Below are 13,875 nucleotides of genomic sequence, written 5' to 3'. Positions count from 1 at the left end.
TCGCTTTTCGTTTCTTTACTTCGACTCCCCCCCCATCCCTCCCACTTTCACGAAGCACACTACTATATATTTATTATCACATATGACATGCGACTTGTTCGTCTGAACGAGGCGTTTTACGGTGTTCTGGGGCTACTTTCTTCTTTCTAATTCGGCTGCTTTTTTTTTTGTCATACAAGCTATTTTTATTGTTTTTTCAAAAGGCATTTGACAACTGTACACCGAGAGATGAAAACCAGCATAACTATATGGGTATGCCACCTTTGGTTCTCCGCCTTTAATGTTTGTGCACAGCAGTGCACTTAATTGGGAGGACGGGCTGAGGCCGGAGAGGAAGAGATTGGTGGATCTTGTTTGGGGTGTTTGTGTCTGTGCCCGTGCCGGCTCTTTCGCCTGCTGGCTCACGGCTGTCCTCCGGTCTGCTTTTGTCCATTTTGTCTATCCTGTGTTTATTATTTGGCGTATTAGTTGCTATAGAATCGGTTCTGGGCCCTCGTGCGTTCTATCCTTTTGTATGTCGATGTCGACGGAACTATAAAGTCCAACCAGGCACAGGACTGTTCTTGTTACATAGAGTGCATACGACTCGGTATTTCGCGCCGACCATTGTGCATACGCAAGTCCAGAAGTGTAATTAGAAGTTTGTCTTTTTTTGAGGAACGCCTATGTGCGTATATGATACAAAAGATAGGAAACGCAGGTTGTCGTCCAATCCATCCCGTCCCGTCCCAACGGTCTATCCAGCGTCGGATATCTATGCACAGCTAGCCCACCAACGCCCGGCGGGTAGTTTCTCTCGCTTTCCATGAACACTTCCATCAGAGGCGAGTGGAATAGAAGAGGCAAAAGCGGGTTCGGTGGTTGCAGTTTCTGCTGAACAAATGGCTCACCAAGTGCTCGGCATCGGCGCCCTTTGCCCTGGCTGTCGGGTTATGGGGCCGGTCGTTGTTTGCTGCTTGACTTTCGCAGTCGTCGTCATTCGGGGCCGTTTGCCATCGTCTTTTGCTCTTCCAATACTCAGACCTCTGTCTCTCTCCCCCATATTCCCCTTCGTCGCCACACACACCGCTTAGTGGCTCTTGATGATCTCAACGTTGTCAAGCTCATGGCGCTCCTTGATCTCGGCCTCGATCTGCTCGATGAGCGGGCCCAGGTACGGCACGTCCTCCTCGGCCTTGGTCCACTGCTCCTTGGGCAGCAGCTTGTGCTGTATGCTCAGCTGCACGGCGCGGCGCATGCGGTAGATGCGGTCGTAGTTCTCCTGGGCGGGGAGGCGCTTGATGGCCGCCTGGACGACATCGCTTTCCTCGGGGATCAGATCGTCGGCACGCAGACCGAGCTGGCGGTAACCGGCCAGGCCGACGTACCAGCTGGCGACGGGCTTCAGCAGGCTGTTCAGCCACGGCTGCGAGCGGACGAAGGGGGCGAGCGACAGGTACGACATTGTGTGTGCGTTGGTTCTCAATTGATCCAATTGGTGTGACAAAAAAGGCGCGTTGGCTCGAAGCTGTGGTGGGTGGGCCGTTTGCGAGGTGATCAATTCGAATGCGAATGCGCGATGCGTGGACCGTGGTGGTGGTGGTGGTGTGGTTTCAATTTCGTGTCGTTATTTTTCAAGGCACCTTACGTTTGGACTTCTTGCCCGCGAAACTTCCTCAAAATCCCGCCAGGCCGAGCGTCAAGGAATCGGCAGGAGGGAAAACTGGGTCCATGCCTGTCAGCTCAAAAAGCCGCGCATTCGATTGGTCGCATCATGTGACTCGCTGAAGCTGTTCTGGTGGCTGCCTCAGGCCAACTCCCTTCTCAGATATGCGAGTTCCCGAATGGAGCAAACAAGCGACAAGACGATGGGAGTTGCTCACCATTGCCTGTCGCACAGGTTGTGAGACTGAAAGGTGGCATACTTTTGCTGAATTTTGCTAATTTTTGTTAATTTTGTTATATTTTGCTGAATATTTCAGCTTACGATATGATACTTTGGCGACTAGAACCGTTTTAAGTCCAACAAGGTGTTGTATACCGAAGAAGAACCGTGGGGTCTTTCAGTCGAACCACTTCGGGAGCTGTTACTCCTAATTTGATTTATTTTCGATGTAGTTTTACTTGATATATTTATTGGTCTCACTTAGAATTTAGAGCATCTAGGCCAAGAGGTTTGAGGTTTGTATGTAGTGTTGGTTAAGTTGGAAGGAAACACCCAGAGAGCGTTGTTGTTCTTGCCGCTCAAAAGGGCGCACAACTCCGCACACGCGCGCTTTCCCTACTGACCCCTCCTTCCTCCGATACGGTGACCTTTCCCGACACAAAGCGCAGCCAATCCGACTACACAGCGAGAAAGAGCGAGGAGACCAAACTACGTGACACGCCATTCCGCACTTGCCATATCGGCTTTGTTCAACCCGAAGTAGTAGTTGCACCTGCCATTCTCTCTTCTTATTACCGCCCTCCTCTCCTGCCTTCTTTCACTGGGCGACGACTCGTGCGTATATATTCTCGTAGAAACGCCCCAATGGCCTCTCGCCTCCTCCGTATCTCCTCTTCTTCCACTTCGCCTTTTCTCTCTGCAGCTCGCCCTTTGACCAATCGCAACCACAACAGCCTCATCCGCCTCCAGCAACTCCAGCGCACCATGGCCGACTCTGCACCCCAAACCGAGTGGCTCGTCGTCGTCCCTGACTTTCCCAACACGATCCAGAAGCGTCTCGACATCCGTCCGTATGTTTGCCTTTGTCCTTCTTACGATAGAGACAGTCTCTCATACGAGACGAGGCGGTCTTTCAATTCATGCACCAGTGTTGAATCTCACAGCTAACACTGTTGCTCTAGCACCCATTTCGCCAACCTCGAGGCGTCCAAGAGCAGGCTCAAGTTTGGTGGTATGTTCAGATTGCTCCTGTCTTTTCTGGTCGCTTCGTTTGCTTCTTTTCTTGCGTTTCCTTTTCTTTCTCTTCTCTTCCGTCTTCTTTCCACCCCAGATATCTACTCAAGTAATTGCCCCTTCTCCGTCTCTAACTCCAGTGCAGGTGCCATCCTGAAGGACAAGCCTTCTGACCCCGCCGACCCCAAGACTTTTGACTTTGCCGGCAGCTCTTTCATTGTGCTAGCCGACTCCAAGCAGGAGGTCATTGAGTTCCTGAAGAAGGACGTTTACGTCGAGGCCGGTGTCTGGGACGTTGCGAATGTGAGTTGAGCCGCTATTTTGCTGCGGCGTCCCTTTCTTGTCTCAATGCTCTTCCTCTGCTAACACGTGTCGTTGTAGGCCCAGATCTATGCGATGAAGACTGCCTTCCGTGTACCATAGGGGTGATGTGGTGAATAGTCGGAGATTGCTCTCTTGATTTGCAGCTGGGTTGCTTTGTATCAAGCTTGCGGCTGAAAATCACAAATGTCTAATAAAGTCATAAAATGAACAATTCTTGAATACCATTTCTTCTAAGCAGAAAGCCATGTGTCTGCAATGTCGATGCCATTACCTCCTGGGCAAATCTCAGCTGCCCTATATGGATCTAAATCCCGTAGTCCTGCCACCAAATATGTTGCCCATAGCGGTACACATGCTTCAGATCCACGCAAATAAAGCGCAGACCATGTGGTCACCAACGCCTCGTCTGGCCATTACAAGCCATCCTCAGCACAGTTTTCAAACCAACTTTCCTCTGGAAAAGCAGTGCGTTCAACAGGGCAAACCAAAACGACATACAGAAGCCAAGGGGTAGGAAATCCAAGATATCAAAAGGTCGATTGACAATACAAGGGCAAGAAAGGATGCAATGATTGTCGAATGGACCGGGCAAGATCACACCATGAACCAGCAGAATAAACACACAGAAAAGCTAAAGATGAAACCATATTAAGGTGACAGATGCCTCCCAAGCAAAACAAGTTAAATAAACCAAACGTGGCACTAAAGCACAAAATTACAGATATTACCGGTACTCGCAACAGCAGGAGCATCACTTTCCGCCTAGTCGTTGTCTTCGGTAGCCTTGTCTTCGGCGGCTATCCTGAGCTCGTAGTTGAGCTCAAAGCACTCTGCCAGAAGCTCCGTGACGTTGCCCTGGCCTTCGGGGATGTCGCCGCCGACCATGAACTTTCCGTCCACACGCATGTTGTCGATGGAATTGAGCTGTTTGCCGTGTCAGTAGCTGCCCCACGTGCGTTGTTCAGTAAAGCATCACAGTCCATCCGTCCATTCATACCTTCATGCTGTAAGGGTACAGCTCCCGTGGAGACGAGACACCCCCGGACTCCTTGACCTCAATCAGGCAGCGCTTGAGCGTCAGCAGCTGGTTGTATACCGGCAAAAGAGCTTCCGAGACCGGCTCCGACGAAATCATCAGCGAGTACACCAAGCCGTAGCTGCGACGGATAAGATAAAGACATGTCTGATCGATGTTAGCAATGCCAATACCACATCGGGGCCCGGGGAGGAGGTGGGGGCTATAACAAACATACCCTTTGAACGTAAAGCTCGGCCGGCTTTCCTTCCTCGTCAACCCAGTTGCCGTCCACGCGCGCCTCGTCAAACTTGTCCAGCTGGCGCTGGAAGTCGTACAGGTCTGTCTCGCGCAGCGACCAGGCCTGTGTAATGGACAACTTCTCGAGCTCGTTGCGAATGCCGACAAGCGTCTCGTACATTGGCTTGAACTCGTCCGGGATGACACCCTTGCGCTCCAGGACAACATCCGCCCAAAGCAGACATCTGCTGAGCAGCTGTGAGACTTCTTCGATACCCGAGGGCACTTTGCCTTCGTCGTTTGCATAGTCGCCATTTATGCGGTGCTCGTCGATTTCCTTGAGCTGCGACTTGTACTTTTGCACTTCGTGTGCGGGGAACTGCACCGTGTTATGTTAGCAAAGATGGTCGAGCTCCAAGCAGCACCAGAAACCGACGGCGGCCACCGCAAGGCTGGAACGCACCCGAGCTTTTGTGTTGGCAAGGGACATGGACCGCAGAATGGATATGAGCTTTTCGTGGACTGCCGGCAGCGGTTTCTCCAGCTTCTCCAACTTCTCCTGCAGGTTCTTGATGGACTCTTTGCACTGGTCCACCCGGTGGACCATCAGCTCGGTGAGGTACGGAGAGCTATTCGAGTCGGGGTTGTGGACAATCGACGAGAGCCGCTCGAGCGTGTGCGTGATGCTTTCCAGGTCCTTGGCTGAGTACAGGTTCGCCTCGGTCAGGTGGTCGAGTAGACGGCGGATGGTGGACGTCAGCGCATAGGCTGCCGGGGCCTCGCTGGTGCGGCCGATGGTCATGAAGAAGAGCGAAAGCAGCTGGAAGCAGCTCTCGAGCACCCGGTCCACTAGCATTGGCAGGAAAGAGTCAGTCGGCTATGCAAAGCAAAACAATATAAAACAGAAGCGCGCCGTGGACCAAGCAGTCCTGGGAAGCGTTGTGACGCACGTCGGTTCTCGCCGTCGTTGCGGCCTGCGCGCACTTCGCGCAACCTTCGCACCTGCTCGATCGTCTCGTTGTGCACCGCGAGCACATCCTGGCTGCGGATGTACTTGGTGCGATCCTGTTTGAGGAGCAGCAGGCGGTCCCGAATGGACTCGAGGTTGGCGAGGATCTCACGCTCCTGTGCGTCCCGCGGCGCCGGAATGGCCGGTGTATCCATTCTTGGGTCCCGTTTCTTTTTCTCTTCTTTTTCTCTTTTTTCTTTGCAGCAGAGACGGGTTAGAATACTGCGATTGACAAATACAAGGAAATGAAAATAAATAACAATCAAAGGTAAAAGCGAATGAATGCAGTCTCAAACGTCGTCAAATGCTTTGACTGGCCAGCGGCTTCGTCCAAAGAAGAGAGGAGAGGTGGGGTTTGGGGAGATGCTTTAAGACGGTACCCACACGTTGATACGCGGCGCACAAGCAGCGGGCAAGCCAAGCTGTTCTCGTGATTAGGTATCTGCGATGGATGGGGGCGAATGCTATCACGAATTGCCGCCGAAGGACGATGATAGCCGATGCTCGAAGATGTGTTGTTTGCTTTCAGGTGGAGAAAGAGTGGATTTGGAAGGCGACAGCGAACTGTTGCTTCTTCTGTCATACTTGAGCTCGTTTGTCATATGGTTATCGCAGCGCCGGCTGGGGCTCTCTTTGAGCAGGAGCGATCCTCGGACGGGCCTAGTCCAGTCTAATTGAGCAGCCACGGAAAGAAGGATGTGCTGCACAAAAGATTGGGAAGGAGTACTGTTCGTACGTACTGCCGCCAGTCTCACTCCATACGCTTTAATTGAACGTGCTCTAGCTGTGAATTACGAGTGAATTGCAGCTGCTGTGTGTATCTGGATGCAGAGCCGTGCTTGTTCATTCTTGCAGTAATTATTTCTGCAGGCTGTGGATGCACGTTACGTAGCCTGTGATGGCCTTCTCCGCAGGTCGTTCTCTTTGTCCCGCAAAACGATGTCTGCTGGCAACCGCTATTTGCCGCTACTGCTATTGTTCTAAACGTCATTGGGGGAAGTTGGCGTGGACTCGCCTTAAGCTGGAAAAAGGAGGGGTCCGTTGATGGATTACATAATTCACGTAGAGACATTCACGTTATCGCTTATCGCAATATTTGTGGTGCTCGGCTTAACGACGGCAAATTAGTTTTTCCGTGAACCGAAATATTGCTCCAAACTGGCGCCGAGGCCATTATTGGCTGCAAAGTAGGTGAGGGTTTCTCCACTGGCGCACACAAACCCTTTCCAGAGCCATTTTTGCTGCTAGTGGACTAGTCGGCTTTGGCTGGGAGAGCCCCCGTAGGCAAAAAAACTCGAAAAAATTCAAGTCCCATTTCGACCAACCCGCAACGCAGCTTTTCATTTTGTAGATTTCGCAACAAACAACCACCATCGAAACCTTGTTTCTATCCCCGCGAAACAACGACTACAACACCTTCGAGATGTCTACCGCTGAGCTTGCTACGTCCTACGCGGCGCTGATCCTGGCCGACGACAACGTCGAGATCACGGTGCGTTTGCATCCCACCGCCAACCTGCCGACGCCGAGCTGCTGCTGCTGCCCATCGGCATGAGACGACGAGACGACCTCAGGGGGACGGGGAGATTACACTTACCGGATCCGAGGTGTCGAGCCGTGCCGATTCCGCAGGCACAGCAGCTTGGCCGGCATTTTATTCGTTTCCTGCAACGTTTTCGACGGAAGACTAACCTGGTTTTTTTGGTGATATAGGCCGACAAGATCAACACCCTCATCAAGGCCGCCGGTGTCCAGGAGGTTGAGCCCATCTGGGCCCAGCTGTTCGCCAAGGTACGATAACGAACCGCCACCCCGCACATTGGAGCGGAAGCAAACGTCGAAAGGGAGAGGATCGGTACTGGCACGGAACTCGAGGCAATTGGGTTCTCAGCCGACCACTGCGCGTGGTTTTCGGCGATGTGGGATACAGGAGACCAGAAAGAGAGGAGTTACGGAGCGGGAGGACAACGACAATGGAGGCCTCTGCTGCCATGCCGAATATCTTCCCTTTCGACGCTTTACCGACGCCAGCATGCAACGATGTACCTTTGATATTTTGGCTAACCCACACCTACAGGCTCTTGAGGGCAAGGAGGTCAAGGACCTGCTGTCCAACGTTGGCTCCGGTGGCGGCGCTGCCGCCCCGGCTGCTGGCGGTGCTGCCGGCGGTGCTGCCGCCGCTGCCGAGGAGACCAAGGAGGAGGAGAAGGTTGAGGGTACGTACCACCACGTCTACGACGATATTCTGGCTGCGACTTGGCCGTGCAAGGCAAACGCGAAAACAGAACCATATGCTAACCCCCGGCACAGAGAAGGAGGAGTCCGACGACGACATGGGCTTCGGTCTGTTCGACTAAGCGCATTGTATCTTTGTGTGTTTCGAATTTTTTCCCGACTATGCCTCGACCCTTCTTTTTCAAATGAAAAAACTCAAAATAGAACTGGAGCGGAGAGGAGGAATCTTACAACGGATGGGGTATCATTGGTGGTAACCCTCCCGGCGCCCTTCTGGTTTTTGTACTTTTCACAACGGCAGAAAAAAGTGATAAAAAATTAAAAAAGTCTATCCAAATCGAAATGGTCGACGTGTACTGGAGCAAACAAGCGGCTTATGACGTACCAGGCGGAACCGCGCAGCCTGGGCCGATATCCATGTGGAATTAATGGAATAGTGCTTTATGTCCAATGCCTGACTGCCTCAGATTTGTAGGTAGATGGGCTGAATCAAAATCGTATCTGTGCATAATCCTTGACATGGCGATGTGTGCCTTAGTTTTCGTAAGATAGTGTCTGTGTAGGACAGTGCCGCCCATCTATGCGCCTGATGTCCTCACTGTTTACTCGCACGCTGTCCAACTATCATCATCTTTCGCTGCCCATCCTATCCGCGCATACACCTGTGCCCTGCAATATTGTCCCGGCATGGCCTTCCTACTGCACCCGGAGCACAGCACTGGGCGTCAGGCCCAGCTCCCGGAGTGTCTTGCTCATGTCGGTTGCGCCCTCAAACGTTTTCCGCGGAAACGTCAGCTCGAACTTGTTGGCTTTGAATCCGTCGTCCGCTTCCAGAGCCTGTGCCACCTCGAACAGCGTGGCCTCGGCGTCAAAAGTCTTCTGGACGTTTCCTGTCGGCAGTTGCAGGCGGAGACGGGCCTGGTTCGACGAGGAGGACGAGGAAGCTGCGACCGCGGCTGCCAGTCCGCCGCCCGCCGGAGCTGACGGTGCAGCAGGTGTCTCTGGTGCACGGCCTTCGCGGGCCGCTTTGGCCAGCTCCGCTTTCCGGCGACGCTCTTCCTTGTCAGCCTCAATGCGAGCCTTGACCAACCTCTTGGCATCTGCATCGGCAACCTTCTCTGCGCGCTTCTTGGCCGCCTCCTTGATTCGCTCCTTCCGCTCAAGCTCCTCCTTCAAATCTTGAGTCTCCTTGGTGGCCTTCATGCGAATTTTCTAGGTGTTGGCAGTCGACATTAGCTTTCTGCAGACAAGAGGGGAGGGAGGGGGGGGGGGAGGTTTGTTCAATGACTGCCTTCCGTACCTCGTTCTTCTTCTGGTCCTCACGGTCGGCAATGGCCTGGTTGGCACGCTTCGCCTTGAGCCGTTCCCGGAGCTCCTCGAGGCGGGCCTTCTTCTCCTCTTCCGTCAGCGGTGCAATTTCCTCGGTGGACTCTGCAAAGTCTGTATGACCACTATAAATATGCATAGCATTGTTAGAGCATGTTTGAGCAGGCGAAACCTCTGGCACTACAGAAGTGGGCAATAGAATGTGAGAAACCGCCACGGATTGGACTCCACGTACGACTTCGAGGCATGAAACTCGGCCGTGGCCTGGCTCCGGAACTTCTTGCCACACTCGTTGCACACGAGCGACTTGGCCTCCTGGCCTGATTCGAGGGCACTGATGGCAGCCGCTGTTGCACCCTCGTCGTCGTCCAGCTCGCCGTCGGTGCCGTCCTTTGCTGCGGCCGTGGCACTGGAAGCCTTGAGCGTCTCCAGCGGCGTGTCTTGCGTCTCTTCGAGCCACGTCAAAGCTCCCTGCAGACCCCCAGAGCGTTTGACGGCAAGCTCTGCCCGCTCCTTCTCGAAGCCCATGTCGAGCAGCACATCGAGATCCGACTGCGCCATTGTTGACGTAGGGCTGGAGCCGAAGGAAGAACGTTTTGTATATGTAGTGAAGAAAGGTTGTTGAAGAGCGAGGGGTTTTCAGATTGAGTTTCCGAGAAGGTTCGTAAGAAAAATCGGTTCGAAGTCGAAAGTCTCTGCGAATAGCAAGTGAAAACAAGATCCAAAAGCGACAGAGTGCAAACGGAGACAGTGTATGAGAGTGATGTACAAGACGAGCGTTTGCCAATGGAGGGGAAGTAGAATTCGAGCTGATAACTAAGCTTACCCCAGGTAACTCCCGCTGTCGTCATCTGGCTGTGAACTTGCTTGAATTAGGCCGTGCCCTGTATCAGCCCTTAAACTGTGGTGCGCCAGGCGTACTTGGCACCTAATGCGCGCTGTCGCGTGAGTCCGCCTCGCTGGTTTTAGAAGGTGCCGACGGCCTCCAGTAGAGATCGATCGCCCTTTCCAGGCGCGTTGCACCGCCAACTGAAGAAAGCAGGTGCGAACGACGGACCAACGCACGGACGTGCTAGTCAATTAGGCCAGATGGGCAGGAGTGAGTCGCTGTCACAGGCATTATGGGGCATTTCCGCGTCCATTTCCATCGCGCCTGCCCTGCCCGCGCCAGTCCCATTTTGTCAGCGGACCCGGTGCCAGTTGAAACTTGGCCATATGATGTCGTCTTGTGCTTTCCTGGAGCGAATATTTATTATTGACTAATCCATCGCCATCGACGTCCTCGATATTCCGATCTCCAGGAACAACATCACCCAAACGACGGCTCTCTCCTGCATCCGACAAGTTAACGACTACGCGCTCGAACTCCCCGACTACATTTGTTATCGACTCTGGTTGCTTGTGCAGCCTCCCTCAGCCAGTTTCCTTCGCTGCTGAGCATCCCTTTTTTGTACGACAAAAATCGCATTTGGAAAAGGACGACCTCGACAATCCTGCCCCTTTTCGCGTCGACACCCCCCCCCGACTGTTCGCCTGCTCAATCTCGGCTGCGCTGGTCTGTCGTGATTCTCAATTGAACCACGACTCACGCGTTTCGTTGTTTCCATTTCGAGCCCAACCTCAGCTACCGCTCCTCCCAAACGTCGCGATGTCTGTTGAAATCGAGCCTGCGGAGCTCGGCTTTCGCCGTGCGTACTCCCTCCTCGTTCACACCCTGGCTGAGTTTGTAAAGCCCTGCTTAAAACTTGAACTAACATGCTATGTTTTGTGTTTAGGCCCGTTCACCGTCGAGGTCTCTGAGTCTTTGAGGATCCGGAACCCGAACTCGACGCCGGTTGCTTTCAAGGTCAAGACCACAGCACCTAAGCAGTACGTCTGCGCGCACCGCCTCTCCTTCTCTGCGCTGCGAGAGAACGTGCAATGTTGATAACACCCCTATTTTGCAGATACTGTGTCCGTCCAAACTCTGGGCGCATTGAGCCCGATCGCGAGGTCGAGGTGACAGGTACGTCTCTGCCTGCCGCTGTTACATTGTAGTTGTGTCTTACTGGAGCATCCTCTGACATAATGTCGCTCAGTTCTCCTCCAAGCGATGAAGCAGGACCCACCTGCCGACTACAAGTGCCGTGACAAGTTTTTGGTGCAGGCCGTTCCTATCACGGGCGACAAGGAGTTTATCAGTGTCCAAGATATTGTATGTTGTCCCCAGAGCTCGGTAGCTCGTCGAGTACGCGATGTGTGGCACAAGCTTTGTGGTACTGGCATTTGGCTCTGAGGATCAAGTTACTGACAAAGGGGTTTTTTATTATTTTTCTTTTGCAACCAACAGTGGGATAGAGTTGAGAAGGCAGACGTTCAAGAACGCAAGATCCGCGTGGCTTTCCTTGCCGCCGAGGATCCTGACGCAGTTGCCCCGACCATTACGCCGGCCCGCCAAACTGCAACGAACGGAGTAAGTAGACGGCCTAGTTTTTGTCTCATATCAACTCTGTCGAGGTCTTGTATACCTAACACCGGTGCCCTCCTTTCAGTTTGATTTTACACCTGACGTCCCCCCGCCCTCTTATGTGTCGCCGCGCGAAGAACCCACGTTGAACGGTGTTCTGTCGCCCGAGGCCGCATGGTCGGACCGCAAATCCGTACCGAACGTCGCCTCGCCTGCAACCTCGCAGGCGGCCTCTCCTTCTCCCGCTGCGCATGGGACCACCTCGCCAGCCGCGGCTCAAATAACAACGACCACCGCAAACGACAAGGACGCGACGATTGCTGCCCTCACCGCAAAGCTGGCCGAGGCCGAGGCGCTGATCTCGTCCTTGCGCAAAGACGGCGGTCTGCGGCAGCGCAAGGGCGCTGCTGGTTCTACGGGCGTTTCGGAGAAGTCGGGCGATGCTGACTCGACAGCGACCGGTGATGTACCCACCGCCCAGCTGCAGCAGCAAGTCCGGCAAGGCACCGAAGGCGTGCCGCTGCAGGTGACGGCCATCCTCGTCCTTCTGAGTTTCCTGTTGGCCTACTTCTTCTTCTGATCGAACACAAGTTTGTCTTTTTTGACGAGAGGAAGAGGTCTGGAGTCCGAGTCCATGCTAGGTTGTTTCCTCGGAGCATTTTATTCACCAATAGTAATGTTTACGGATGGAGGTTGGTTTTTACATTGTTAACTCTGCGCCGATTTGACTGTACGCGGAGAGAAACAGGGCGTCATGTTGGCAGTGCCGCTTTGGTGGCGCTTTGGTGGCCGTTTGTGCACTTTCGTATGCGCACACTGCACAACTTCTACAGTCTGTTCTTTGGATCCGTCGTGCGCCTTCTAGGAATCTCTGTGGCTACCGTTGCACCAGTTGTCGGCGAGAGAAATGCCCTGCTGACGTTTGAAGGAGGAGAGGGAATCTTGCGAGACTGGCAATGCTGATGGAGCTTGGCCCATGGTGGACGAGCGGAGAAGTGAGACGGTGTCCTGGCCAATATTTTGTATTCTAGTCTGTATTTTCTTCCAGCAACACCGGAGACGTATATATTATAACGACCTGCGGCATGGGCTTTATACCACCATGCTCTACTGTGACACTCTTGCTGTTTACCGCCTTGTGCTTCGCCGTCTATATTGACAAGTCAGGTTGTCAGATACAATACGACATGCATGCAGGCGAACCGGATATAACGTAGGGTGAACCAAAAAGCGTTCGCAGCTTTCTCGCAACAAAGTTTCAACGACTCTGTACGCGCGCACCACGGAGCTACTCCTTCAGGCGCCGACCTTGTAAGTAGCGCAGATTTTAAGCTTTTTCATCCGAAGATATCGACGGCGATCGGGCCGGCCACTGGCATGGCCCCGCGACCACTGCGGCGCCCGTTGCCTGCGTTTTGCTCCTGCGAAAGAACAAGGCCCACGTGGGACTGATTTGGGCACAGGGTGGCCAGGGCACATGGTCAGTCTCACACCCTCGGCACCTAGAGGGGAGAAACATAGGGACTGAAGAGACTCGACAGTTTCTCGTCTGGAGATGAGAAGTCTTTCTCCTCGACTTTTGCTGTCCTCACGTGGTGTGATTCAAGAGGGAAAATCAACTAAGAGAAAGGAATGACTTCACATTAGTGAACGGCTCCTGTCAATTCAAAGACGGCTGCAGGACGTCTGGTTTGGTTTCCACTAGGGCCTGTCAATGTCGGCAACATCTTGCCTGCTGTGAATGGTCGAGATATGTTTGAGCAAAACGATTAAAAATGAGTAAAAGGGAGAAAGTCCCCAAATCGTGTCGTTCACGTGGACCTTTTTTTACGGGACTTGCGGCAATCAGGCGAAGAAGGAATGCGGGAGGAGCGTTCGGCGTCCCCGCTGCCCGCCGTTGCACCTTTTGTTGTGTTCGGAAGGCCCAGTAGACAAAAGCAACAAAAGAACCATAAGAAGTAATACGGAGATGCACTCTGAAGGACGTGTCCCCGTTCCTTCTTGAGTTGACACTATTCCTCCGTCGCAGTTTCCCTTGCAGTGCTGAGTATGTATACGTGCCGCGCCAAGCCAGAAGCGAACACGGGCAAGAGCATATCACGCCCTACGACGTGTGTTTTATTAAACCGACTTTATTTATTCCTTGACTTGGTTGTCCGCTCCTTCCCAATCGCTCTCCAGCGGTTGTTGCCCAGAGCCTCCAAAACCCGTTGTATTACGACGGGGCATGTCTTCACCAGTTGCCCTTGCCGTCTCCTTCCGACCTCCCAGGTTGATGCCTTCCAGGCTGCTGGATTTTCCAGTGACAGCGTCCCTTCCCAACTGTAACCCTGTCCATATTCTGTATTTGGGTGGGCTTATTAACTGCTAGCTTTTCGTGCCTTCCGGGCCAGGCTTCACAG

General features: G+C 53.3%; 6 protein-coding genes across 6 annotated transcripts; 3 read left to right on the top strand and 3 right to left on the bottom strand.

Moving 5' to 3' along the window:
• Positions 1-1,069: 1,069 nt before the first annotated feature.
• Positions 1,070-1,444, bottom strand: SPBR_07994 (ubiquinol-cytochrome c reductase subunit 7; the record flags this gene model as incomplete). The annotated part of the gene is made up of 1 exon (XM_040766245.1): positions 1,070-1,444. The coding sequence occupies one exon, from the start codon at positions 1,442-1,444 to the stop codon at positions 1,070-1,072; it is 375 nt and encodes a 124-aa protein (XP_040616081.1).
• A 1,185-nt stretch (positions 1,445-2,629) lies between these two features.
• On the top strand, positions 2,630-3,301 carry SPBR_07851 (uncharacterized protein; the record flags this gene model as incomplete). The annotated part of the gene is made up of 4 exons (XM_040766105.1): positions 2,630-2,715; positions 2,827-2,876; positions 3,024-3,181; positions 3,260-3,301. The coding sequence occupies 4 exons, from the start codon at positions 2,630-2,632 to the stop codon at positions 3,299-3,301; spliced, it is 336 nt and encodes a 111-aa protein (XP_040616080.1).
• A 663-nt stretch (positions 3,302-3,964) lies between these two features.
• SPBR_07063 (uncharacterized protein) lies at positions 3,965-5,621 on the bottom strand (the record flags this gene model as incomplete). Its single annotated transcript, XM_040765318.1, has 5 exons — positions 3,965-4,126; positions 4,200-4,385; positions 4,456-4,836; positions 4,921-5,306; positions 5,408-5,621. The coding sequence occupies 5 exons, from the start codon at positions 5,619-5,621 to the stop codon at positions 3,965-3,967; spliced, it is 1,329 nt and encodes a 442-aa protein (XP_040616079.1).
• A 1,268-nt stretch (positions 5,622-6,889) lies between these two features.
• Positions 6,890-7,823, top strand: SPBR_07650 (large subunit ribosomal protein LP1; the record flags this gene model as incomplete). The annotated part of the gene is made up of 4 exons (XM_040765904.1): positions 6,890-6,958; positions 7,180-7,257; positions 7,544-7,682; positions 7,777-7,823. The coding sequence occupies 4 exons, from the start codon at positions 6,890-6,892 to the stop codon at positions 7,821-7,823; spliced, it is 333 nt and encodes a 110-aa protein (XP_040616078.1).
• A 574-nt stretch (positions 7,824-8,397) lies between these two features.
• Positions 8,398-9,588, bottom strand: SPBR_07412 (UBX domain protein; the record flags this gene model as incomplete). The annotated part of the gene is made up of 3 exons (XM_040765666.1): positions 8,398-8,913; positions 9,002-9,152; positions 9,263-9,588. 3 exons carry the CDS (start codon positions 9,586-9,588, stop codon positions 8,398-8,400), a joined length of 993 nt encoding a protein of 330 aa, XP_040616077.1.
• A 1,087-nt stretch (positions 9,589-10,675) lies between these two features.
• SPBR_07271 (integral er membrane protein) lies at positions 10,676-12,053 on the top strand (the record flags this gene model as incomplete). The annotated part of the gene is made up of 6 exons (XM_040765525.1): positions 10,676-10,715; positions 10,803-10,896; positions 10,974-11,032; positions 11,106-11,221; positions 11,357-11,479; positions 11,559-12,053. 6 exons carry the CDS (start codon positions 10,676-10,678, stop codon positions 12,051-12,053), a joined length of 927 nt encoding a protein of 308 aa, XP_040616076.1.
• Between the last annotated feature and the right edge of the window lie 1,822 nt (positions 12,054-13,875).

Source organism: Sporothrix brasiliensis (genome assembly GCF_000820605.1).
Source record: "Sporothrix brasiliensis 5110 chromosome Unknown Cont20, whole genome shotgun sequence".
NCBI classification, from domain to species: Eukaryota; Fungi; Ascomycota; class Sordariomycetes; order Ophiostomatales; family Ophiostomataceae; genus Sporothrix; species Sporothrix brasiliensis.
Note: the sequence above shows the minus strand (reverse complement) of the source record. Positions and strands in the feature narration are given on the sequence as shown.